General features: G+C 44.7%; 3 protein-coding genes across 6 annotated transcripts in view; 2 read left to right on the top strand and 1 right to left on the bottom strand.

Moving 5' to 3' along the window:
* LOC118103841 (hepatic lectin) overlaps positions 1–25,488 on the top strand; it is a 228,139-nt gene extending 202,651 nt beyond the window's left edge. Inside the window, 7 exon segments of the mRNA XM_047344123.1 lie at positions 21,877–21,954; positions 22,610–22,723; positions 23,175–23,237; positions 24,786–24,937; positions 25,014–25,096; positions 25,098–25,136; positions 25,214–25,488. Of these exon segments, the coding sequence (XP_047200079.1) occupies positions 21,877–21,954; positions 22,610–22,723; positions 23,175–23,237; positions 24,786–24,937; positions 25,014–25,096; positions 25,098–25,136; positions 25,214–25,373 (689 nt within the window). The 3' untranslated portion in view covers positions 25,374–25,488.
* The window catches only part of LOC118103892 (hepatic lectin-like), a 207,725-nt gene that overhangs the window by 168,634 nt on the left and 12,411 nt on the right, over positions 1–26,680 (top strand). Inside the window, exons 1-6 of one of the 4 annotated variants that reach the window (XM_047344115.1) lie at positions 4,327–4,601; positions 5,623–5,736; positions 5,968–6,027; positions 6,665–6,816; positions 6,893–7,017; positions 7,094–7,478. The exons of 2 other annotated variants lie outside the window; for them this stretch is intronic. In XM_047344115.1, the coding sequence (XP_047200071.1) occupies positions 4,541–4,601; positions 5,623–5,736; positions 5,968–6,027; positions 6,665–6,816; positions 6,893–7,017; positions 7,094–7,271 (690 nt within the window). In that variant the 5' untranslated portion in view covers positions 4,327–4,540 and the 3' untranslated portion in view covers positions 7,272–7,478. Of the gene's footprint in view, positions 1–4,326; positions 4,602–5,622; positions 5,737–5,967; positions 6,028–6,664; positions 6,817–6,892; positions 7,018–7,093; positions 7,479–26,680 lie in introns of those variants that run through there. One more of the 4 variants, XM_047344103.1, reaches the window with a different exon arrangement.
* On the bottom strand, positions 19,738–20,605 carry LOC124855008 (zinc finger MYM-type protein 3-like). Its single transcript, XM_047344125.1, has 3 exons — positions 20,303–20,605; positions 20,006–20,214; positions 19,738–19,911 (listed from the first exon to the last, which is right to left on the bottom strand). Exons 1-3 carry the CDS (start codon positions 20,394–20,396, stop codon positions 19,855–19,857), a joined length of 360 nt encoding a protein of 119 aa, XP_047200081.1. The 5' UTR covers positions 20,397–20,605; the 3' UTR covers positions 19,738–19,854.

Below are 26,680 nucleotides of genomic sequence, written 5' to 3'. Positions count from 1 at the left end.
TCGGGTCATGAACAGAAAGGAGACGTTCTGGAGAACGGCGCTGCGCTGCCTCGCTCCGGCGCTTCCGCGTCCGGTGTACCCCGGCGTAACTACTGTAACCCGGCGTAACTACTGTAACCCGGCATACAGTAGAGCTGAACACTGCGGAAGTCTTCCACACAGCTGGCAGTGTGGAAGACCGCTGCGAGCAGCGCAGCGCCGTTCTCCAGCGCGCAGCCGCCTGGCTGTTCACACGGGACGAGCATTTCTCGCGCTGGTCAGCCCCATAGACTGTATATATAAGGTCACCCGCGATTCTGCTTTCTCCGCTTGTTGTTGTACCCGTTGAATGTCGGGGTTCGGGGGTTACAGTAGCGCTGAACACTGCGGAAGTCCTCCACACTGCCGGCTGCGTGGCGCTGACACAAATTCCAGCTCACGCACGGGAGAGCGAGCGGTCGCTCCCGAGCAGCTGCTGCAGCCTCCCAGTCCCAACGATCCAGACAAATGCCACATGTGAGTGAATCGCGAGCTGACCAGCGGAGAAATGCTCGTCCCGTGTGAACAGCCCAGCTGCGTGCTTGGGAACGGCGCTGCGCTGCCTCGCAGCCTCGCTGCCTCTGGTGTAAACCCGGAAGTAACGAGTGTGGGGGGACGGGGGGTGGGGTGGGCCAAGACCATGTAGGGAGACTTCCAGTTCCTTGTTACGAAACAATACCCAGGAAGCGCAATCGAGTCGCTCAAGCATGACGTTTCTGACTTAGAGGAACTATAACAAAACGCGCGAGTGTTTTTTCCCCAGAGTTTTTGGGTTGGTAGACATGCCAGATACCCACATTAACCTGTTGAAGCACTAACAAAGTGGAATTTGCATGCTATGTCCCCTTTAAAACCGGTGATCATCCACTCCTGCGACAGCGCGCATATCGCACCTCACCAGACAAGAGGGAGGAGATAGATAGGCAGGTGTCGGCTCTGTTAGCTGATGGGGTGATAGAGGAGAGCTGCAGCCCCTGGGCCTCACCTGTCATTCTGGTGAAGAAAAAGAATGGAGAGTGGAGGTTTTGTATTGACTATCGCCGCTTAAACAGCGTAACAGTGAGAGACTGCCACCCCCTTCCCAGGGTGGATGACACAATGGATGCATTAGCAGGCTCCGTGTGGTTTAGCACGTTGGACTTTTCTAATGGCTACTGGCAAGTTGAGGTCGCTGAAGATGACAGGGAAAAAGGGGCCTCTACCAGTGGCGTTCGATGCCGATGGGTCTCACCAACTCGCCTGCAACATTTCAGCGCATGATGGAGCTCGTGCTTCGAGGGCTCCCATGGCAGATGTGTATGGTGTATCTCGATGATGTGCTGATATACAGCTCCACCTTTGAGGAACATCTCTCCAGCCTGCGGGAAGTTTTCTCCAGGATCCAGGCGGCGGGTCTTAGGTTGAATTCTAAGAAATGTCATCTGGCTCAAGATCATGTGGTGTTCCTGGGGCATGTTGTGTCTTGCCGTGGCCTGCAGCCAGACCCACGAAACACAGACAAGGTAAGAACATGGCCTAATCCACAGACTCCAACTGAAGTGAGGGCATTTGTGGGCCTTTGCTCTTACTATAGACGCTTTGTCAGGGACTTTGCCCAGCGTGCGGCTCCGTTGCACCGCCTCACATGTAAAGACACACCTTTCCAATGGACAGCGGAGTGTGATGCAGCCTTTGTGTATCTTAAAGGGGTGCTCTCATCTGCTCCGGTGGTCACCATGCCTGATTTCAACTGCCCCTTTAAAGTGTATACGGATGCCTCCATGGACGCTGTGGGGGCCATATTGGCACAGGACAGGGATGGATTGGAGAGAGTGGTAGTGTATGCCAGTCAGTCGCTCACTGCTACCGAAAGACGCTGGTCCACTTTTGACAAGGAGCTGTGGGCTGTAGTTTGGGCCGTACGGCAGTTCAGACACTACATTGGATCGGCTGCCTTCACTATCATAACGGATCATAAGCCCCTGTTGGGCCTCCGAGGCATGTCAATTGATCATGACCCCACAGGGAAAAGAGCAAGATGGATACTGGAGCTGGATCCTTTCAACTGGGCCATACAGCACAAGGATGGAAAACGGCATACTAATGCGGATGCTCTATCACAGGGGTGGGCAATTATTTTTTCCATGGGGCCACATGAGAAACAGAAAATATTGTGGGTTAGGGTTACCTAACCCTAACCCTCCGGATCCTGAGCCTGACACAATGAGGAACACCATGAGGGACACATCTGGCCAAGTGAATGTCGTGGACTCTGACAGGGAGTTGAGTGATTCCAGGATAGGCAGTTCACAGTCTGAGTCACTGTTGCAAAACCCCCAGATCCCTAGTTCCTCCACAAGGGGGCAGCATGAGGACATGGACTGTGAGTCAGATAACTTTTCCTTTATTCATTCACTTTCCCAGGATGAGACTGAGATTAAGCTGCGGCAAAAGGATGATCCCGACATTAGTGTAGTGTTGGACTGGATTGAGGTGACAGGGTCTCGACCTCCGCGGTGGCAGATGAGAGGGAGCTCTCGGTGGCTTCGTAAACTATGGACTGAATATCCTCGTCTTTATGTGGTGAATGGTGTGCTCTGTTGGTCAGTGAATTCCTCTCTCACAGGGGACACTCAGTATCAGGTGGTTGTGCCCTCCTCGTTTATCCCGGATGTACTGCAGCACCTTCATGGAGGCCCTGCATCAGCACATTTTTCTGCAGAGCGGGTGTGGGAACGAGCGAGGCAGTCGTGTTACTGGCCCTGTATGTTTAAAGATGTTAGGCAGTGGTGTGAGCAGTGCGTCCCCTGTCAGACCCGCAGGGCCCCTGTCCCTAAACATCGGGCGCTGATGGGGGGGTCCCAAGCTACTCAACCATTCCAGAGAGTGGCGATGGACATTCTGGAACTACCAGTGACGTCTAAGGGTAACCGATATGTTTTGGTTGTTGAGGACTACTTTACCATGTTTGTGAATCTGTATGATCTTCCTAATCAAACCGCTCATTCAGTCGCAAAGTGTTTGTTTGAGGGTTATGTGTTGGTTCATGGTGTTCCGGAGATAATTCACAGTGACCAGGGTCGGCAATTCGAGGGGGAAATTGTTCAGAGACTGTCAGCTTCTGAGGATTAAGAAAACGCGCACCACGCCATATAATCCAAAATCAGATGGGATGGTGGAACGCTTTAATCGGACACTCATTGACCAGTTAGCTAGATCATTGCTGGCCTGTGGAGGTGAGTGGGACGACTATCTACAACATGTTGCATTTGCCTACAACACCTCAGTGCATGCCAGTACGGGTTACACGCCTTACTACCTGACTCATGGGCGGGAAGCCCGTGTCCCGGTGGATGTGTTAGTGTCTTTGTCGCACACTGACTTCGTAGCCTCTCTGGTGGGGAGGCTGGAAACTGCTTTCGGCAGTGCCAGGCAGTTTAGTATCAGTGCTCATGAGACACAGAAACTTTATTATGATGTGACTGTTCGTCATCGGCCATATGCAGTAGGAGATCTGGCTGCACAATCCTACGGAGGACCGTGTGAAGCTGGCTCCCCACTGGAAGGGCCCCTACAAGGTACTGGCTGTGATGGACTCTAATGGAGAAAGTGGACTGACCTATCGCATTGACTGTCTTTTCAATCCTGGACAGGAGCGGGTGGTTCATTATGACAGACTCAAGGCTTACACTCTACCACTGCCGGTGGGTTCTGCGTGTAGTCCCCCGGCTTCTCCTCTTCATGCTCCCTCGCTACAGGACAAGGGGTCACCCGATGGAGGCTGCGGGGCTGAAGAGCCGCTGGTGGGTAGTAACACCGGCCCAAGAGAGCCTCGCCAAACTGTGTCCCGTTCTGGAAGAGCTGTGAGACATGTCTGCAGCGGAGGAGGAACTTTCACCGGGTCAGTGAAGAGTCGACAAGCCGGAGACAGCGGAGAAGCTGGCTCCCCACTGGAAGGGCCCCTACATGAATTTATTTATGAATTCAGAAAAAGAGAGCAGATTTATTTTAGCTCCAGTGAATTTAATGTTTCCATAGTTTTCATTGTTTATATTGTTGAGCATAATCTGCTTAAATTTATGTTATTTGTGGACAAACTATAAAATATATATCGTATACAAAATTATTGGTCAAAATTAAAAGTCTTGACATCAAAATATTCTTCAAATACTAAAAGTGAAAGTACTAATCATGCACAAAGGGAACACTTCAGAGTAATGTATATAATTGTATTTAAAAATTGTGGGAAATTTGTACTTACTCGAAATAAACAACTTCATCACTTCCTTTGTGAAACATTCAAACTGAATAACATCACTCACGTCGGAGACGTCTCTGTTAGAAAACCACAAATATCCGTTTTGAACAAAACTTGAGGAAGTGAAATATCCTAATGATCTGGTCTGGAGGAACTACACGTCTTCTTAGAGCCTTCAGCACATTTGAGTCTGACAGGAAAGATTAGAACAGTTTTCGAGCAGGTGTCAGACAAAACTAAATTTATTTCCAAATTTATACTCACTGATGGTCCCACAGCAGGAAAATGGCTGAAGCTGAAGTTCTTTATAATATTAAGTCCACAAGAGCGAGAGGAAACACAGATGGTGAGTTTTAAAGTATAATACTGAATACTGAGTGTACACATTGTTCTTTATTATTATTATTATTATTATTATTATTAATTTTAGATGTTAAAACAGTGAGTTGTTCATTTGTAAATTGTTCATTTTCATCAGTCTTTGACTCGGTGGACTTGACTTCCCTGTTTTTCCATTTTGTAAAACTGAAACGTTCCAGAAGTCTCCAGGATTCGTCCCTTGTGTTTTTCTGTTTGACAGAAACATGAACACTTTTACCAGCAGAACATAAATGTACATATATGTATATTTTTGTGTTGCAGTGGCCACACCCTCTACAGATGAAACCACTTATTCCAACGTTAACTCTCAAAACTCAGCGACCTGGTGGGTGATGAACTTAAGGAACTATCTTAACAATCGTGTCACATGTTTTTCAAAGGAAATGACAAATGAAAAATCTTTGTATTAAAAAAATAATCTGCAGATCAAATGATAATGGACATGAGTTAGTTGCAGCCATATTGTTGTGTATACTAAAGTAAAAATAACTTTCCTGTCCTAAACCTTGAGTTCAATCACATAATAAAATGTGTTTTCTGCCTTTAAATGATTTTGACCCTCATGTAAACTGCATCAGTTTGAAGCCACTTCTGTGAATAAATGGTCATTGTTAGTTCGAGTAAAAATGAAGTTCAATTCTATTTAAAAGATTAAGAGAAAGTGTAAAACTATCTGCGTGTGTTTCCTGGACAAAAGTGTGAGAATAAGTCAGTGGTGTGAAAAAAAAAAAATGAGGAAGTGACTGTGATGAAAGGTCCGAGAAATATTTATAGTCAACTCCAAAGAAACAGTCGAGCCTTCTACTTCCTGTCGGCTACACTCCTTCTGGTTTTTACAAATTCATCTTTAAGCTGTTAGGGTTGATTTCTGTTGGTCGTTGGTCGACTGTAAAAACAAAAGACATGAAAGTGGGACTTCATCTTTAAAGATGATTATGAATATTAGACATTTATCTCCATCGTCTTTCTCTTCTGCTGTTGAACAGGCTCCAAACAACCTGCAGCATCAAACAGGCGATCAGGGGTCACATCGGAGCGAGTGGCCCTGCTGGTCCTCAGTGTTCTCCTGGCAGCTGCCGTCACAGCTCTTGGTGTAACCCGTGAGTTTGATTCCTAAAAGTACATTTTTCAGAATGAGTCATAAAATCTGTCCAAACACTTCTTAAAATTGTAATTTTTTCATTTAGATGTTTGTTTGTGTAGAAGTAAAATCAACAAATGGAATTTAACAACATTTCAAGTTAATGATTCTCCTGCTCGTCATCAAGAACTGACTCGTTTATCAAATGAAGCTTTAACCTTTACTGATGAGATTGTCTTTTTCTAATCAGTTTATGAAATTACTCAAATCAAGAAGCTTCAAGAGGAATGTGAGGCAAAACATCTCACAGGTAAACTTCTTCATTTTGTTTCTGAAGGTTTTAAGGTTTCATCCGCAGCAAGGTCACTTTTTCTTAAAGTAGTTTCTTCACATTTCTCGGGTCATGAACAGAAAGGAGACGTTCTCGTCTACAAAGGATTTCCATGCTCGTGTCTGCCCTTACTGCTGTTACCTAGCAACACAACTGAACTTAGACAAGATGAGAAAGTGTTTATGCCCCTTGGTTTATTTTTACATTTGTCCCATTAGATGTTCAGTTAAATTAAAGTGTGATAACGAGAAGCATCGTACGTCTCAACGCCTGCCGGCACATCAACCTTTTGAAAAGGGTTTGTCACCTAAGTGTAATGAATTCTGGGATAGGTTGGGACAGGAAGGATCCACCCGTTGGATCTTTTGTTTCTGGGATTAGACGCATGTATTTGCGGCCCCATTTGAAGGAGCCTCTGATATGGGACAGCGTAGTCACTGCCCCTGTATTAAGACACAGCTATTGACTGTAACTGCAGTTGCAGAATAGCTGCCTTGCTCAAGGGCAGTGTACCGCCACCCTCTCAAACAGTCTTTCAAAACTCTTCACATCAAAGTCACTGCAGCTTAAAGATCTAAAGTAACCAGTGATTTCCTTTGCTGTTATCTCTCCAAAGATGAAGCATGTCCGAGGTGCGAGGACGGCTGGGAGCCACATGGAGGAAAGTGCTACTTCTTCTCCTTGTTTACTTTAACCTGGGATCAGAGTAGAACAGAATGCACATCAATGAGAGGAGACCTGGTTGTGATAAACAACAGAGAGGAGCAGGTATAAAACACTGCTGCAGGTCGATGTTCTCATATTTTATCACATCGTCACAGATAAATCACCTTCTGCTCTTCAGGAATTCCTGGAGTCTAGACTGAGTGAAAAAATGGAAACTGCTGAGGACAAGTTCTGGATCGGACTGACAGACTCAGAGAACGAGGGTGAATGGCTTTGGGTGGACAACACACGACTGGATACAAGGTTTGTTATTGAGAAACACTTTTTGTCATCGACGTCAGTATGAAGGTTTTCATGGATCCGGTTCTGTGTTTCCCAGTCGGACGTTTTGGCTTCTCAACGAGCCAGACAACTGGAGATGGAAGAATTATGATGGAGAGGACTGTGTGAGGATGGGGGTGAAAAACGGAGCCAAGGACCTGAAGATCTGGAGCGATGAATCCTGCAATTCACCTCAAAAAAGTGTTTGTGAGAAACCAGAAAAAGCATGTCCCTGAAATCCAGTTGGATCAGATTGAGCTCGAGTCCTCAGCCACTTTCACAAACTGAGGCATGATGCTTTATTAATGAAGATCTTCTCCAGACATAAACAACTTTGAATAATATCTAGAGTCTCATATGTTCTTCAGTTTCCTTGTTATTTTAAATTGACGTCTACTCCTCCCTCATATAAAATCTATGAATAATAAATATTATATATAATATCTCCTTCTTTCCTGTTGAGTCTATTCTGAGTGTTTGTGTGAGAAACTAGAGATTGAGAACATCTCAACCTCCTGGAAAGAAAAATGTTTACTGACATTTATTAATGTGAGAAGTTATTTTGAGTCATTTTCTCATAGACTTCTATAGAAACAACCAGTGGAGTCGCCCTCTGCTGGTCGATTGAGAGAATACAAGCTTCAGGCACTTCTGCATTGGCTTCTCTTTCCAGACCTGGAGTCAGTTTTATTTACACTCAATAGTTTTGCCTTAAAATATGAATGAAGAAATATCGTTTCGCTATGGGTGAGGCAGAGATCCAAGTCTTTCTCTATCCGGAGAGATGGGAAGGAAAATCAAACATAACTTTTCAAAACTTTCTTCTTTATTCCAAATAAAATGACGCAGATCTCAGGTCACAACTGAAAGTGTTGACATTCAACCGACTGAAAGGAAACAAGAAATAAAACATGAATGTGCAGCGACTGGAGAGAAGTGAATTGCGCCAGAACCGGAAGTCTTGATGAAGATGTCTCTTCTTTACAGTTTCCATCAGAAAGAATGTCTTTAACAACTAGACCAAAACATGTGAACGTCGTGTCGTTTGTTCTCTGTTAAGCTCTGCGACCTTCTGTCCTGCAGCTCTCGGACTGTGAGGGTCGAGCAGCATGGCAGTAAACCCTCCCCGCATGCGATGCAGCGTCTGATTGGCTGTCACGATGTTCTGTCAACTGAGGCGCGTGTTGATTGGACGAAACTCACTGCGCGCGATTGTGCACCATCCGAACAAGGAGTCATTCTGGAAAGTTAAATACGTAAACACACGTATTGGTTTTCTGGCGTAAACTTAATTCTGAAATTGTTTATTTTATAAGAATTTTTTTGTTTTTATTAATTATAAATGAAAACGATACGTAAGTTGTGACTAACTATGGATCTATGAGACGAACGATGACCGTCACCACTGTCTTTACTCAATGATGTCCTCATATCCTAGACACATATGTCAACAATGTCACGTGATTGACCTTAGGGTGCTGGGCTCGCTGGCCATGAAGCTCCCCGGTGAGCGCCCGCCTCCTCCTTGTCTGAACGCCCAGCCCGTTTCTGAGTGACAAGAGAGGGTGACGGTCACTGCCTCGGTCTCATAGATCCATAGTTATAGTCATAACTTATGTTATTTATTTCTGACCTCAGATCAGTCACCACGGTTCAATTTGGATGACTAGTATCATCAGGGTCGAGGAAAACAGAGGACTCCACCGCCTCACATCCTCGCCCCAGCAGCTGAGAGCAGCACCGCGAAGCTAGTGGTGTGGGAAGCCACATTGATCCTGTAGAACCTAGAGAACGTGCAGGAGCACTCCATGTTGCTGCTGCACAGATTTCTGAAAGAGGGACCCCCTTCAAAGCAGCCCAGGAAGTGGCCACACTCCTGGTGGAATGAGCTACCAAGGAATCTGGGACTGGTAGGTTCTGTCCAGAATAGGCCTCAGCGATAGTGTTAACAATCCAAGGGGACAAACACTGTTTAGACACAGGGTGGCCGACTTTTTACCACCAAATCAGACAAATAACTGAGAGGGTGAGCCCCAGAGACTGATCTCAACCACCTGATTTACCGTCTGAGGGTTTATGACTTTAGGCAAAAACAAGGGGTTTGGCAGAGCGACACCCCTGAGTCACCTGCCCTCCATCTTAAACAATCGTCACTTACAGACAGAGCATGCAATTCACTCAATTCATTGTGAGACAGAGACTTAAGGCTGGATTACCCTATGGGTTCATAGGAGACTGCATCAGGGACCGTAATACCAAGGGAGTTCCCACGATGGACCCCTGGGAGCCCGGCTTGTTCTGGCGGTATGCTCCTTTAATGAACTGAGAGACTAGAGATGTGTCCCCAATTGTAACATCTCCCACTGTCTCATTGGACTGAAGGAAGCGGAGAACCAGCTCAATAGGACAAGTGGCTGGATTTTCCTGTCTGTTGCGACACCATGTAGAAAACACACTCCATTTTTGGCCATAGTTAGCCCGAGTGGAGGGAGCCCGGGCATTGTCTAAGGTCCTCAGGACAGCCTCATCTAACCCCTGAGAGAGGTACTGAGAAGGGGCCAAGCCCAAAGCTGCAGGATGTCTGATCTGGGGTGCCATATCTGACCTTCTGCCTGTGAGAGGAGGTCTGCCCTGACTGGCAGGGCCCATGGTTGACCGTGAACCAGGCGAAGGAGCATTGGGAACCAATGCCTCCCTGGCCACCTGGGGGCTATTAACAACACCTCGTAGTGGCCCGAGGCAATCCGGTTGAGTACCTGGGGAATCAGAGGGAATGGAGGAAAGGCGTACAACAACCCTGCCAGCCATTCTTGAGATAGTGCATCTAGGCCTAGAGGACCTCCCTGGCCTTTCAGAGAGAACCACATCCTGCAGTGGGTTGTCTCTGCTGATGCGAATAGATCGGCCCGAGCCGTGCCGAACCGACTCCATAAGAGGGATACAACTTCTGGATGAAGCCTCCACTCTCCTGGGAGAGGACCAGTCCTGGACAGGAGGTCTGTTGCCCGATTTACAATCCCTGGGATAAAGATTGCTTTGAGTGAAGCCAGATGCTGAAAGGCCCAAAACAGGAGTTTTTGTGCCACCTGGAGGCAACGCAGGGACTTTGTGCCTCCCTGGTGATTTATATGATACACAGTTGAAGAACTGTCTGTTCTTATCAAGACATGCCTGCCCTGGATGGAGGAAAGGAGAGCCTTCAGAGCAAGGTGAACCGCTCTCAACTCCAGAACATTGACGTGTTCGCCACCCCAAGGGGGTGTCCACGAACTGCGCACCATCCTGCCTTCCCAGACTGCTCCCCAACCTGTGAGGGAAGCATCTGTCATTACCACTGTCCTCTTCGATGGAATGTTCCCGAGGGGGACTCCTTGGAGCAGGAGCACCCGGTCCGCCCATGGGCGTAAGGCTTGGAGACATGCACGTGTCACACGAAGTTCACGTGTCTGTCCAGCTTCGGGTCGAGCTTGAAGGCATTCAGCCACCTCTGCATTGGCCGGGCCATGAGCAGCTGCCAACAACAGCTGCTGCGGCTGAAATCATCCCCAGCATCCTCTGAAAGTTGATAAATTCTAGCTGCCTGCCGAGACGGAATCGTTCCAGGAAGGTTAGAATCCTCCTCACCCTCTGAGAGGTGAGGGATGTAGACATCGTAAGGGAATTCAAACAAAGTCCCAAAAAAGTCACCTGCTGCCTTGGCTCGAGGTTGCTTTTTGTCACATTTACCTTGAAACCCAAGGACCGTACATGCAAGATCACCCTCTGGGTATCCTCTACAACTTGGCCAAGAGATGGAGCACAAATCAGTCAGTCGTCCAGGTAGGGTAGGATTTTTATTCCTGACATCTGGAGAGGAGACAAGGCAGCCCCAACCACTCTGGTGAACACCCGTGGTGAGAGGGAAAGGCCAAATGGCAGGACCTTGAACTGATAGGCTTGCCCCTGGAATGCAAACCGAAGAAAGGGTCTGTGGTTTGGACAGATGGGCACATGGAAGTACGTGTCTTCCAGGTCTATCGAGGTGAACCCCTCCCCTTTTTCGATAGATTCTAAGATCTGACCCGTGGTCAGCATCTTGAAAGGAAGTACCTTTATGAAGGCGTTTCATCGCCTTAGGTCCAAGAAGTATTCCGCCATCTTTTTTTGGCACGAGGAAATACGTGGAGTAGAAGCCAGTGAGCTGTTCGTCTGGATCTACTTTCATAATTGCATCCTTCTGCAGAAGGGTTAAAATTTCCTGTGTCAGGATTTGAGCCTGGACTGGGTCCCTGACCATTGTCATGCGGAGCCTGGAGTAAGGGGCTGCCGCCGAAACTGAATTCTGTACCCCTTTGATACTGTAGCAAGCACCCATGGGTCTGACACAGTTTCTTCCCAGCTGCCCAGGCATAGCTGAGAATGAAATTCGGCGGGTGTCCCCCCACCCCTAGGCAGTACCGCCCTGAGGTCCTGAACCTCTGGGGGGGCGCTTCCACTGGGGTGCACCTCTAGCCAAAAAATGGGGATGGGACCCACGTCGACGTTGTGAAGGCTGGTTGGAGTCAACAGAGGCTGTGAATCCTGTAGCCTGTCGCCTGCCATGAGCCTCCGTGACATCATGGCAGATGACATAGCTGCACCAATGTCCCTTGTAAGTTGGGAATGAGTGACAAGGGCAGAGCCTATCAGGTTCATGGTGTCCTGGTCCTCTGGGTTGGCTGTTCTCCTAAGAGCTGCCAATAAAATGTCGAGTGCATTGCCCGAACAGGCTGCTCGTGTGGCTGCATTATAAGTCTGACACACCAGTCGGTCCGACTTATCACACTCTTTCAGTGGACAGCGTGGATTGGCGGTTACCCGCTCTGGACCCAGAGATGTTAAGGCTGCCATCTCAACTGGAGGCATATCCCCCATTCCTGTTTCAGGAGCATACTGTATCTTAGCCAGTCTCTGGCAACCTGCATTGAACTGAGGTGCACCACTAGGGATGTTCCATGCTTTTCTGAGCATGTGCAAATAGTCACCAGCCACAGGTACAGTAACTGATTGCGGGGACTGAGTGATGCCGGCCCAAATACCATCCACTGGAGCAGGAGCCTCAGTTGGAACATTGAGCCCCACAATTTTTGCTGCACTTGAAACCTTTGAGATGACGTCCATGGGTAAAGCCTCACTGTCACCCATGTTGCTGAGGTTGGACGCCCCCTCAAATTGTGTGGATTTAGGCTGCTCTAGCCCAGCAGCACCATCAGACTGCTCATTACCTTCAAAAAGGGAATTTTGAGCATAGAGAGAGAGAATGTCAGGGTGAACCACATTCTCCTCCTGATAGGAGGGTAACCTGGCCGGGGAGGATTCCTTTGAGTGCCCATGCCCCGATGCCATAGCTGTTGTGGCCGGGTACTGGGCCTCAACTCTACCCAACCTCTCTGACAGACCACGTATGGCAGCTAGGATTTGCAGCTGAGTGGCATCCTGCTGACCAGCTGGGTTCTGTGAAGATTTGGGAGCCTGTTTCTTGCCTGAGTCCCGCCTGCGACAGGGGTGTGCTCATGCCTACGTTTTCGGGGGGCTTTCCTTGAGGTGTGTCCCCTTTCATTTAGTTGGGCTGGTAGAGGCTGCACGGCCCCAGCACGAACAGATTGCTCCACCCATCTGGCTCTTTTAACACGCTCCTCCACAGGCAGTTCCACTGCTGCCACACAGGGGTTCTCAATATCATCCATCAAATGTGCCATGCCCAAACAAGTAGGGCATTCACGGTGGCCATCACAGGGATCCATGATACCCCGGCAATAACGGCACAAATGTGAGGACATTTCTGTGTCACTTTTGTGAATTAAGAATAAATAAACAAATAGATAAACAATAGCGCCCAGCAGCCACGGATAGCTGATAAAGGGGATCTAATAAACAGGCTGATCACAGCCGGCCACTATCACATAAAACAAAGGAAGGGGGGAAATAAATGTAATTCACCTGAAAATGCCCACTGTATTCCTGCAATGGCAGAAAAAAAAAGGGGGGGTGGAGAGAGAACAAAAGTCCAGCCACTGCAAACAGGGCTTAAGGGAAACAAAATTAGCACCTAACAAAAGGTGATAACTAAGAACCAACTGCATTTTATACAGGGAACACAGGTAAACAATCCCACCTGCTGCGCACAGAGGTGAAAAGGGGAAACTACCTGGCCTCAAATACTGTTTATTTATTTATTTTTGAAAGGCAAATAAACGTGAAAAGGTTGACTTAAAACTCACCTCCACTCCTCACTGTGCGCGAACGCACGAGGGGGGGTTGGAGAAACCCCACTCACTGCGGACAGCGAGTTACGGGGTGGGGGGTGGGGGGGGCAACCCCCGATCTAAATCAACTTGACTTTAGGAAGAGATGATTTAGTGATCACGCTTCCAAACCTTTCTACTCACTCCTGTAAGAGAAAAAACTCTGTATGGAAACAAACCGCGTGAGATAAACAACACTTACCCGAAGCTGCAAGCAAGAGTAGTTAGTACCAGGTGCAGCGAATTAAGCTGCCTGAAACAAAGAGCAGAGTTTAACACATGCAGTGTAACCCTCTGCCTCGCTATTAGAAAAGGGGGAAACCACATACAATCCTCAGGGACACAAGGCGCCTGCACAAAAGTGGCGGATTGATAAAAAGTGGAGTCCCAAAATATATCACTTACCTGCCGGTCTCGGATGAGGCGAGTGAAGCAAAGAGGAGGCGGCCGCGCTTACCAGGGAGCCTTAGGGGCGGCGAGCCCAGCCCCCTAAGGTCACTCACGTGACATTGTTGATATATGGTCTCGAGGATAGGGAGATGAGGACATCGTTCAAGGTAAAGACCGTGGTGACGGTCTGAGTGAGGTCGAAATAGATCTTCCTTTCTTATTTGAGGGTAAAAAGCAGACAAACTAATGACATGAAATCTGAAAATAATCTTGTGAATTATGAAAAACAGAAGAAGAATTTATGAATTTATTTATGAATTCAGAAAAAGAGGGCAGATTTATTTTAGCTCCACTGAATTTAATGTTTCCATAGTTTTCATTGTTTATATTGTTGAGCATAATCTGCTTAAATTTATGTTATTTGTGGACAAACTATAAAATATATATCGTATACAAAATTATTGGTCAAAATTAAAAGTCTTGACATCAAAATATACTTCAAGTACTCACAAGTGAAAGTACTAATCATGCACAAAGGGAACACTTCAGAGTAATGTATATAATTGTATTTAAAAATTGTGGGAAATTTGTACTTTCTCGAAATAAACAACTTCATCACTTCCTTTGTGAAACATTCAAACTGAATAACATCACTCACGTCTGAGACGTCTCTGTTAGAAAACCACAAATATCCGTTTTGAACAAAACTTGAGGAAGTGAAATATCCTAATGATGTGGTCTGGAGGAACTACACGTCTTCTTAGAGCCTTCAGCACATTTGAGTCTGACTGGAAAGATTAGAACAGTTTTCGAGCAGGTGTCTGACAAAACTAAATTTATTTCCAAATTTATACTCACTGATGGTCCCACAGCAGGAAAATGGCTGAAACTGAAGTTCTTTATAATATTAAGTCCACAAGAGCGAGGGGAAACACAGATGGTGAGTTTTAAAGTATAATACTGAATACTGAGTGTACACATTGTTCTTTATTATTATTTTTATTATTAATTTTAGATGTTAAAACAGTGAGTTGTTCATTTGTAAATTGTTCATTTTCATCAGTCTTTGACTCGGTGGACTTGACTTCCCTTTTTTTCCATTTTGTAAAACTGAAACATTCAAGAAGTCTCCAGGATTCGTCCCTTGTGTTTTTCTGTTTGACAGAAACATGAACACTTTTACCAGCAGAACATAAATGTACATATATGTATATTTTTGTGTTGCAGTGGCCACACCCTCTACAGCTGAAACCACTTATTCCGAAGTCAATTACTCAAAAACTCAGCGACCTGGTGGGTGATAAACTGCACAGAACTATTTTAACAATCGTGTCACACGTTCTTCAAAGGAAATGACAAAAAAAATAGAAAATCATCATCGATTTTCATTTCTTCTGTTTTTTGATTGTTGATTCTGAAGACACAACTAATGACCTTAAGACCTTTTCATTATTTTCTGACTTTGTATTATACGAAAGATAAACTGCAGATCAAATGATAATGGCCCCCCTCAAATCTGCCTGAGCAGCTGCACCTCGTTCCTCTGACACTCCCTACGCCTCTCTTTCCACACCTGTAGCAGGTGTCTGCTGTTCTGTTGTGGATGAGTAAGGCGGCTGAAGCCACTTCAGGTCTCTGAAGAGGGGTACAGTCGAGATCGTGGTCCACTCTGACACACTGAGGCACTGTAGGATACAAAGAAAACTTTTTCTGTGCAGATTTATCTGTTCGTTCACATTCATTGGCCATTTTATCACATTCATTCCTTGGGTAGCACATTGCATTTGTAATGACAAAGAAACAGTTGCAGGCGTATGCTTTTGTAGATGCAATGAAGAGATGTGTGTGTGTGTGAAGAGTTGAACTGTGTGAGTGTGTGTGTGTGTGTGTGTGAACTATGTGTTAAGAACTACGTGTGTGGACTGAGGGAATATTAAAATCCCAGGAGATAAGACACAGACACATGCTGAAGGCCTCTTCGAGGTCTTGTTGGGGAGACGAGCACAGTCTCAGATTTGTGGCTCTGATGTCATTTTGGCAGTTACACAAGCAGAAATAGTATGCATAAGCAGAGATAATATTTAGTGTGGTATAATGGTAAAAATGTCATTACATTCCTCCCGATCATAAAATGATCACAACATCAGATACAAAATTTACTTGCAAGATGTCAGCACATATTATATCTAAGGGTGAAAATCTCAAGTAAAATTCTTAAGTAGTCTTTATCTTCCAATTCTAAAAATAAAGAAAATTAAATAAATAAAGAATTTCTGTTTGGAAATTGCTTCTTCACCCAAATTGACCTCTATTCAGTTAAGGATATATCATTTCACAGCACCAATTTTGCTTGGATATGTGTAACAGTGCAAGGAACCCTCTAATTTTGTGCACTATAAAAAAATATTTTGGTTGGTGTCGATAGCAAATCTTGTTGGATTATATATTGTCATAACTCTAAAACCTTTTAGGAAAAATTATATTATAACATAATCATGCAAGTTCACCTTTTCAAACAGCAATGAACATTATTCAGTCTGACATTTGAATTAGAATTTTGAAATATTAAAATATCCTTGTTTGAATAAAACATAAACAAAACAAATAAAACAAACATCTAATAAAACAATAAAAAATAAAATAAAATAAAAAATAAATAAATAAAATAAACAACTCCAACTAAAATACCAGATAAGATGGACTCTCTAGTCCCATTAACGAAAATTGCTCTTGAATACATAAAAACATTTGACACAGGATATATGTTACCAGCTCAGTAAACTGCTTCTCTAATTGAATTGTTAAAGTACAAAACATTCATATTGTACAATTACAAAATTATTGGGACAATTACTAACTGAACTTTTTACCTTCGCAACCTTGGGATAAGAACAGTTTAATAATCTTATCAAATAGGAGCACTAAAATTGATTAAACAAAAGATGTGCTCAAACATAAAGTTAAACTGGGAATTCAATATTTGAATTAATTACAAAGTATTATATAGAATTCGTCACAAAAAAAGTCAACAGTCCTGTAAATCATTTAGAATGTCTTAATTATCTATGGAGTTAAAGCAACGGAAACACATTTATTAGAATTATAAGAATTCACTGTCTGATTACTAGAAATTACACTTGTAACCGAAATCATGGAAAGCAGTAGGGATTTGTCTCAGGTAGGAAAAAACAAACATTGATGGCCTCACCCACAGAGGTGAAGTCCTGCTATCTCCATCGTCATTTACATTATCTGCGTGTTTCTCTTTGCTCATATGGAACTCAGAGGTGCGTAGCTGAGTTTAAAGTAGAGTATACAAGCTTATATTTGGAAATAATCAAGACAAGACATACAGATAGACCCTAATTTTGTGGTCAACGTATTACTTTAAGATTTTGAGGAGGAGTCGGCCAAATCAGTGGCTACTTCTCGTAAAGACCGAGAAGGTGGGTCAGCGGGTACACAATGTGTGAGGTGGTGCCAAATTGCTCCTGTTTTTCCTTTTACTCGGATCGCATGTGAGGTACACTCTGTTACCTCCCAAGGTCCTGTCCACCTAGGGTCGGGCCACTTTCTCTTGTGAACTTTGACCCTTACCCAATCACCCGGTCTTACTGGAACAGGAGTCTCCGTGGGGGTCTCGTCAGAACATCCAGCAGCCGCCTGGACCTGTGCAGACAGAACTTCAGTAAGATTAGTTAAGGCTTTCATGTAGTCAGTCAATTTCTCCTGACGTACATCCAACCCGGGTCCATAACCAGGGTCTCGAGGAGGCCCTGGCATGGGCCGTCCTGTGAGAAGCTCATGTGGGGATAGATGGGTGACACCATTGGATGAACTTCTTATTGACATGAGCGCCAAGGGCAGTGCTTCAACCCACGACGAGTGAGGTGTTGTGACATGCTAGTGCTGTGACATGTTGCTGTAATGTGTGTATCTGTGTGGGTCAGGGTTGGTCGTGTTGGTATGTCAGGGGTGTGTATCTCTAACTGTAAAAAGTTCCTGTCGTCATTTGTCTCTTAGTGGAAAAAATTTAAAATTAAAAATTAAAACAAAAAACACAAGCCAATCCAATGATGTCAAACCAGTTGTAACCCGAGCTGTAATGTCCTTTGGTCTCCCCCAGGTGGCGTCCTTGTTTTATCCCTAGCTGTAATACCCTTTATCAGCCCCCAGATGGCAGGCGTACACCGCTAGTTGTACTTTCTTTTATCCGCCACCAGATGGCGACCTCGCTCTATTTTTCTTATTTCCTTATTTATTCTGTCTCTGTCAGCCGGGTGACCTTCCTCTTGTTATCTCCTCCTAATTTGGTTCTCTCTCGTTTTCCACACACACACTTTCATTCACACTTGTATCAGACTTAGTGCTGTGTCACCATAGTTCCTTTACATGAAGTTCATATTAGGACTACTCAGATCAGTTCCATTACCCACAAGTATTAGTTACCTTAAGTTCTTAATCAATCTCCAAAACACTATTGTTTAGTATTTAGTAAATACCCACACATTCAGACCTCTTAAATCTTATATTTTTTATATTGTCAGTTTTTTGGTCTCTGTCAGTCTTTTTATTCTAGTCAGTCTTTTTATCTGTCAGTCCTCGAAACATGTTATGGCCTCGGCGTCTTTTTAATTTGTGCCCGATTCAAGCAACGGTGTGTCTGGCTAGTTAAGCTCCTCACTCGTCAGTGCCGGTAGCCCCTTCCTCCAGGAACACACCCTAATCCCAGATTAGGTTGCACGGATGCAATCTATTGCATGAATCGTCTTTTCTCCAATCTGAATTAGTTTTAAGGGTTCGTGCGTCACCGATTTTTAAGTGTGGCGCCCGTCCCGCACAGGTCCTAGACCTCGCTTTTTATCTTGTTTCTTCTGCGCCAAGATAGGGTCCCAGACCCCTCACAAGGTCCCAGACCTTTCACAGGGTCCCAGACCTCTGTTTATTTCACATAGCCTTTCATTGCTTCTATAAAACACATAACTTTATTATTTTACCTCCTTTCTCCTCTCCGCACACTCACAATCTATATCAATGCCTATATAACTAATGCAGAATTTGTTTTAACAGGTTTCTGCTTACCTTTTAGTTTGGCGCCTTGTGAGTATGTGGAGAATCGATCGGAGCGGCCTCGACTTTTGGGTCTCCGGTCTTTCTGTTCAAAAGTTCTCTACAGGATCACGTCGGGGTCACCAAATTTTGTCGTGTTCTTTTATCCTTAGGTAGAGAGAAGAGTCGGTCTTGGTTCAAAAGTATTTATTTAGAAGCAATGAAAAGCTACAACATAGCTATGGGCACTCAACGTACAGCCCCAGGCCGTCTAATACCGCCGGGGAAGTCTAGAGTCGCCCCGAACGGACGGCGGGTGCAATATTTATAATAGTAGGTAGAACTTCATTGGTCAATAACGAGGGGGAGTCACCGTGGCTAGTGCACAGGCTGGTCCCAGCCTCTAGGCACTGGAATCCGCCAATGATGAGGAGCTGCTCCCAGTTTCATCCCTCCTTAGATAGTAGCTGGGCAAATCTTCACATTCTGACAGTGTTTGGTTTGGTGTTTTGAAACAAGCCTTTATCCGGCTGAAGCCTTGTGAGTCTTCAGTATGGCATGCGCATTTTCTAGACAAAACAACGCCTTTCCTATCTGTCCTTCAGACCCTAGTGGCAGCTGCTTGAATTCTTTCTAAGGGTATGTCAAAGTTTCTTAAGAAAACAGTGCATTCATGTATGTGTGATGTTTGAATAAAGCTAATGGAGTTTAGGCTGTAATATAGTAAGTTAGGTATGAGAACAAGTTAAAGTACAGTGTATTGTATGCCACAGATGTACAGTCTTCTCAAACAGGCATTATCAGACAGGTGCAGAACTGAACTGCGATGTGACGCACACACACACACAACAACCAACTTCAAGATTAAAACCAGCCAGCAACGGCTACTAACAGTCTATGTGAAGGCCACACATTCTCCCACATATTCAGCCCAAACTGCCCCTGCCCCCACCCCTGTCTGACATACTGCATTTGTTTAGAGTTCAGTTTCATTGCCATCTTCACAGACACACACACATTAATTCTTTCTGTTAAGGTACAAACATGGTGCGCGTAAAATCGATCCTTTTCGGGGCTATAGTGTCTAATTATGTTATTAAAATCCTAACATTCTCCATCATCTCCAGGGAATTCTCCACGTTATCTTTATGACGGTTTGTAGCGGGAACTCCGTCTGTGTCAGATAAACATGACAAAGCAAACATAAGAGGAGGTAATAAGATGTAATCTTCTTCATCACTGTTGTATCTTCACAGTCGTGTTGGCACCTGGCGGAGCTTCAGTCGTGGATATGGGCGGTAGAAGCGCAGGGAAGTGGTCCGGGTGTGGTTCAGGTTGGTTCTGGTGCAGCAGGTGAGCTGGGTGAAGGACAGCTGGCGGTGCTGCTCCACCGTGGTGAAGCCAAAGTCCTCGCAGCAGAAGAAGAGCAGGGTGTTGAGGAGGACGATGGGGGGGTACGCCCCCAACTGGACGTAACCTGCCGGGGAGAACAAACAGGATCTCTGAGTAGATCCGAGTTGATCCGAGACACAAAATAACAGATAAAGACCTGGACGTTGACTCACCAGCGGCTGTGACCGAGGGTCTGAGACGTTGGAGGATCTTGGTGAACTCGGTGGTGAACTGGCTGTAGATCACGTCACTGAATATGTTCTCCATGCGATCGTTCTCCAACAGAACCTGCAGACAGACCCTCGTGCATGTCGGCCATCGCCTCCTTCAGCTGCGCGCTGGGAGCCATGTCTGCAGCGGAGGAGGAACTTTCACCGGGTCAGTGAAGAGTCGAGAAGCCGGAGACAGCGCAGCAGAGTCGGTCAGAAGAGACGGAGCCTCCGCCCCCTGTCCGCTACCACCGGTTAAACCCCTCCCCCCGCATGGACGATGCTGCGTCTGATTGGCTGTCACGATGTTCTGTCAACTGAGGCGCGCGTTGATTGGACGAAACTCACTGGACGCGTCATTGTGCAACATCCGAACAAGGAGTCATTCCGGAAAGTTAAATACGTAAACAAGTTTATTGGTTTTCTACGTAAGCGTAAACTTAATTCTGAAATTGTTTATTTTATAAGAATATTTGTTTTATTTATATTAATAATTAATGCTAAAGATAACTTCCTTTCTTATTTAAGGGGAAAAACCAGACAAACTAATGACATGAATTCTGAAAATAATCTCGTGAATTAATAAAAACAGTAGAATGATTTATGAATTTATTTATGAATTCATAAAAAGAGAGCAGATTTATTTTTTCTCCAGTGAATTTAATATGTTTCCATAGTTTTCATTGTTTATATTGTTGAGCATAATCTGCTTAAATTTATGTTATTTGTGGACAAACTCTATATAAAATATACATCATACACAAAATTATTGTTCAAAATTAAAAGTCTTGACATCAAAATATACTTCAAGTACTAACAAGTGAAAGTACTAATCATACACAAAGGGAACACTTCAGAGTAATATATATAATTGTATTAAAAAATACAGGGAAATTTGTACTTACTCGAAATAAACAACTTCATCACTTCCTTTGTGAAACATTCAATCTGAATAACATCACTCACGTCTGGGACGTCTCTGTTAGAAAACAACAAATATCGGTTTTGACCAAAACTTGAGGAAGTGAAATATCCTAATGATGTGGTCTGGAGGAACTACACGTCTTTTAGAGCCTTCAGCACATTTGAGTCTGACAGGAAAGATTAGAACAGTTTTCGAGCAGGTGTCTGACAAAACTAAATTTATTTCCAAATTTATATTCACTGATGGTCCCACAGCAGGAAAATGGCTGAAGCTGAAGTTTTTACTCTGATATTAAGTTCACAAGAGCGAGGGAAACACAGATGGTGAGTTTTAAAGTATAATACTGAATACTGAGTGTACACATTGTTTTATATTATTATTATGATTATTATTAATTTGAGATGTTAAAACAGTGAGTTGTTCATTTGGAAATTGTCCATTTTCATCAGTCTTTGACTCGGTGGACTTGACTTCCCTGTTTTTCCATTTTGTAAAACTGAAACGTTCCAGAAGTCTCCAGGATTCGTCCCTTGTGTTTTTCTGTTTGACAGAAACATGAACACATTTACCAGCAGAACATAAATGTACATATATGTATATTTTTGTGTTGCAGTGGCCACACCCTCTACAGATGAAACCACTTATTCCGAAGTCAAGATCTCAAAAACTCAGCGACCTGCAGAGCTGCCTGGTGGGTGATGAACTGCACGGAACTATTTTAACAATCGTGTCACATTTTTCAAAGGAGATGACAAATGAAAAACTTTGTATTATAGGAAAAATAATCTGCAGATCAAATGATAATGGACATGAGTTGTTGAGTTGTTTAGATAGTTAAAAATAACATTCCTGTCCTAAACCTTGAGTTCAATCACATAATAAAATGTGTTTTCTGCCTTTAAATGATTTTGACCCTCATGTAAACTGCATCAGTTTGAAGCCACTTCTGTGAATAAATGCTCATCGTTAGTTTGAGTAAAAAGGAAGTTCAATTCTACTTGACAGATTAAGAGAAGGTGTAAAAACTATCTACGTGTGTTTCCCGTACAAAAGTGTGAGAATAAGTCAGTGGTGAGGAAAAAAAAAACAAAATGAGGAAGTGACCGTTATGAAAGGTCCGAGAAATATTTGTAGTCAACTCCAAAGAAACAGTCGAGCCTTCTACTTCCTGTCGGCTACACTCCTTCTGGTTTTTACAAATTCATCTTTAAGCTGTTAGGGTTGATTTCTGTTGGTCGTTGGTCGACTGTAAAAACAAAAGACATGAAAGTGGGACTTCATCTTTAAAGACGATTTTGAATATTAGACATTTATCTCCATCGTCTTTCTCTTCTGCTGTTGAACAGGCTCCAAACAACCTGCAGCATCAAACAGGCGATCAGGGGTCACATCGGAGCGAGTGGCCCTGCTGGTCCTCAGTGTTCTCCTGGCAGCTGCCGTCACAGCTCTTGGTGTAACCCGTGAGTTTGATTCCTAAAAGTTCATTTTGCAGAACGAGTCATAAAATCTGTCCAAACACTTCTTGAAATTAAAACTTTTACTTTTAGATGTTTGTTTGTGTAGAAGTAAAACCAACAAATGGAATTTAACAACATTTCTAGTTAATGATTCTCCTGCTCGTCATCAACAACTGACTCGTTTATCAAATGAAGCTTTAACCTTTACTGATGAGATTGTCTTTTTCTAATCAGTTTATAAAAATACTCAAACCATGAAGAGTCTCCAAAAGCTTCAAGAGGAATGTGAGGCAAAAAATCTCTCATGTAAACTTCTTCTTTTGTTTCTGAAGGTTTTAAGGTTTCATCTGCAGCATGGTCACTTTTTCTTAAAGTATTTTCTTCACATTTCTGCTTCTTCTCTGTTCAGACGATTCTGATGAACGACTGATGAAAGTTACATTTTGTTTAACAGAAATACTCAGTAAGACAGAACCGTGCAAAGTGAAGCAGACAAGTAAACCTCCTCCAGTAAGAGGTAAGTCACACATTAGCATCTCCTGATGATGATTAAAGAAACAGTGAAGGACTGACGGATACAGTCACTTCAGCTTGTCTCAGTTCAGCGGCTGCATCCTTCAGAGGACGCGGTCGACCCGACCCACGAAGGAGGCGTCCTGGTGGGTCGTGAACAGAAAGGAGACGTTCTCGTCTACAAAGGATTTCCATGCTCGTGTCTGCCCTTACTGCTGTTACCTAGCAACACAACTGAACTTAGACAAGATGAGAAAGTGTTGATGCCCCTTGTTTTTTTAAAGGGGACATAGCATGCAAATTCCACTTTGTTAGTGCTTCTACACGTTAATGTGGGTATCTGGCTCATGTCTACCAACCCAAAAACTCTGGGAAAAAAACACTTGCGCGTTTTGTTATGGTTCCTCTAAGTCAGAAATGTCATGCTTGAGTGACTCGATTGAGCTTCCTGGGTTTTGTGTCGTAACAAGGCACTGGAAGTCTCCCTACATGACCTTGCCCCCGTCCCCCACACCACGCGCGGGTACACCGGACGCTGCGAGGCAGCGCAGCGCCGTTCTCCAGCACGCAGCCGCCTGGCTGTTCACACGGGACGTGCATTTCTCCGCTGGTCAGCCCCATAGACTGTGTATATATAAGGTCAGCCCGCGATTCTGCTTTCTCCCGCTTGTTGTTGTACCCGTTAAATGTCGGGGTTCGGGGTAAATGATGGTCTCCCCCCCCCCACCCCTCTCTTTCTCTCTCTCTGTCTGCTTGTGTGCTTGTAGTGGGGGGGCAGAGGGGGACATTTCATTATGTGATTGGGTAAATTAAAACTCCAGGACAACAGAAGGGGAATACAAAGTATGGGATGCATATTTGATAATTTATATCATATAAAATATGTAATTTATATCGTTTAAAATCATGGGGGGAGAGGGGGGAGGGGGGAGCTGGCTCATTAGCATTTAAAGGAACAGGCACTCAAAACAGGTCACTCTGTGGAGGGCTGTTTTATACAGGGTAAAAAGGGTTTTAAATGATCCTTGTGGTATTTTGACCAAAGTATGTTACAGACATTTCATTAAGACCCCAAGGAACCATATCAACTTGTGGTAAAATGGGCATGCTATGTCCCCTTTAAATATTTGTCCCATTAGATGTTCAGTTAAATTAAAGCGTGATAACGAGAAGCATCGGACGTCTCAATGCCTGCCGGCACCATCAACCTTTGAAAAGGGTTTGTCACCTAAGTGCAATGAATTCTGGGATAGGTTGGGACAGGAAGGATCCACCCGTTGGAGCCTTTGTTTCTCTGGGTTAGACGGATGCATTTGTCGGCCCCATTTGAAGGAGCCTCTGATATGGGACAGCGTAGTCACTGCCCTGAATTAAGACACAGCTATTGACTGTAACTGCAGTTGCAGAATAGCTGCCTTGCTCAAGGGCAGTGTATCACCACCCTCTCAAAGTCAGATTTTCATCAGTCTTTCAAAACTCTTCACATTCAAAGTCACTGCAGCTTCCAGATCTAAAGTAACCAGTGATTTCCTTTGCTGTTATCTCTCCAAAGATGAAGCATGTCCGAGGTGCGAGGACGGCTGGGAGCCACATGGAGGAAAGTGCTACTTCTTCTCCTCGGTTACTTTAACCTGGAATCAGAGTAGAAGACAATGCAGATCAATGAGAGGAGACCTGGTTGTGATAAACAACAGAGAGGAGCAGGTATAAAACACTGCTGCAGGTCGATGTTCTCATATTTTATCACATCGTCACAGATAAATCACCTTCTCCTCTTCAGAGATTCCTGGTGTCTAGACTGAGAGGAAAAATGGACAAACCTGAGGACAGGTTCTGGATCGGACTGACAGACTCAAAGAACGAGTGAATGGCTTTGGGTGGACGACACACGACTGAATCCAAGGTTTGTTATTGTGAAAACACTTTTTGTCATCGACGTCAGTATGAAGGTTTTCATGGATCCGGTTCTGTGTTTCCCAGTTTGACGTTTTGGCTTTACTACGAGCCAGACGACTGGAAAGAGCCGAATCCTGATGGAGAGGACTGTGTGAGGATGGGGGTGGAAGACCTGATGTCCTGGAGCGATGGATCCTGCAAATCGCCTCATAAAAGTGTTTGTGAGAAACCAGAAAAAGCATGAGCCTGAAATCCAGTTGGATCAGATTGAGCTCGAGTCCTCAGCCACTTTCACAAACTGAGGCATGATGCTTTATTAATGAAGATCTTCTCCAGATATAAACAACTTTGAATAATAATATCTAGAGTCTCATATGTTCTTCAGTTTCCTTGTTATTTTAAAGTGACGTCTACTCCTCCCTCATATAAAATCTATGAATATTAAATATTATATATAATATCTCCTTCTTTCCTGTTGAGTCTATTCTGAGTGTTTGTGTGAGAAACTAGAGATTGAGAACAAGGCCAGGGGACCTCCCTGTTGCCCGATTTACAATCCCTGGGATAAAGATTGCTTTGAGTGAAGCCAGATGCTGAAAGGCCCAAAACAGGAGTTTTTGTGCCACCTGGGCTCTTGCCAGGGACTTTGTGCCTCCTGGTGATTTATATGATACACAGTTGAAGAACTGTCTGTTCTTATCAAGACATACCTGCCCTGGATGGAGGAAAGAGGAGAGCCCAACTAGAGCAAAGTGGAACCGCTCTCAACTCCAGAACATTGGCGTGTTCGCCACCCCAAGGGGTGTCCTGTTCGCGCACCATCCCTGCCTTCCCAGACTGCTCCCCAACCTGTAGAGAGCATCTGTCATTACCACTGTCCTCTTGATGGAATGTTCCAGGGGGACTCTTGGAGCAGGGCACCCGGTCCAGCCCATGGCAAGGCTTGGAGACATGCACGTGTCACACAGTTCACGTGTCTGTCAGCTTTCGGAGTCGAGCTTGAAGGCATTCAGCCACCTCTGCATTGGCAGACCATGACGGCTACCAACAACAGCTGCTGCGGCTGAAATCATCCCAGCATCCTCTGAAAGTTGATAAATTCTAGCTGCCTGCCGAGGCGGGAATCGTTCCAGGAAGGTTAGAATCCTCCTCACCCTCTGAGAGGTGAGGAGTGTAGACATCGTAAGGAATTCAAACAAGTCCCAAAAAAAAGTCACCTGCTGCCTTGGCTCGGGGTTGCTTTTGTCACATTGTAAACCCAGGACCGTACATGCCAAGATCACCCTCTGGGTATCCTCTACAACTTGGCCAGAGATGGAGCTACAAATCAGTCAGTCGTCCAGGTAGGGTAGGATTTTATTCCTGACATCTGGAGAGGAGACAAGGCAGCTAGCCACTCTAGTGAACACCCGTGGTGAAGGAAAGGCCAAATGGCAGGACATGAACTGATAGGCTTGCCCTGGAATTCTGAAGCAGAAGAAAGGGTCTGTAGTTTGGACAGATGGGCTTGCTATGGAAGTAGTGTCTTCCAGATTCTCGAGATGAACCTCC

Source organism: Hippoglossus stenolepis, chromosome 17 (genome assembly GCF_022539355.2).
Source record: "Hippoglossus stenolepis isolate QCI-W04-F060 chromosome 17, HSTE1.2, whole genome shotgun sequence".
NCBI lineage: Eukaryota > Metazoa > Chordata > Actinopteri > Pleuronectiformes > Pleuronectidae > Hippoglossus > Hippoglossus stenolepis.
Note: the sequence above shows the minus strand (reverse complement) of the source record. Positions and strands in the feature narration are given on the sequence as shown.

What these genes read in the sequence shown, in the direction of transcription:
- LOC124855008 (XM_047344125.1), bottom strand. Translation starts at nt 20,396, where the DNA reads ATGGAGAACATATTCAGTGACGTGATCTACAGCCAGTTCACCACCGAG. An exon ending in ACCCTCGGTCACAGCCGCTG is followed by an intron (nt 20,215 to 20,302) that starts GTGAGTCAACGT and finishes TCTCCCCGGCAG; the next exon opens with GTTACGTCCAGTTGGGGGCG. An exon ending in CACGACTGAAGCTCCGCCAG is followed by an intron (nt 19,912 to 20,005) that starts GTGCCAACACGA and finishes TATCTGACACAG; the next exon opens with ACGGAGTTCCCGCTACAAAC.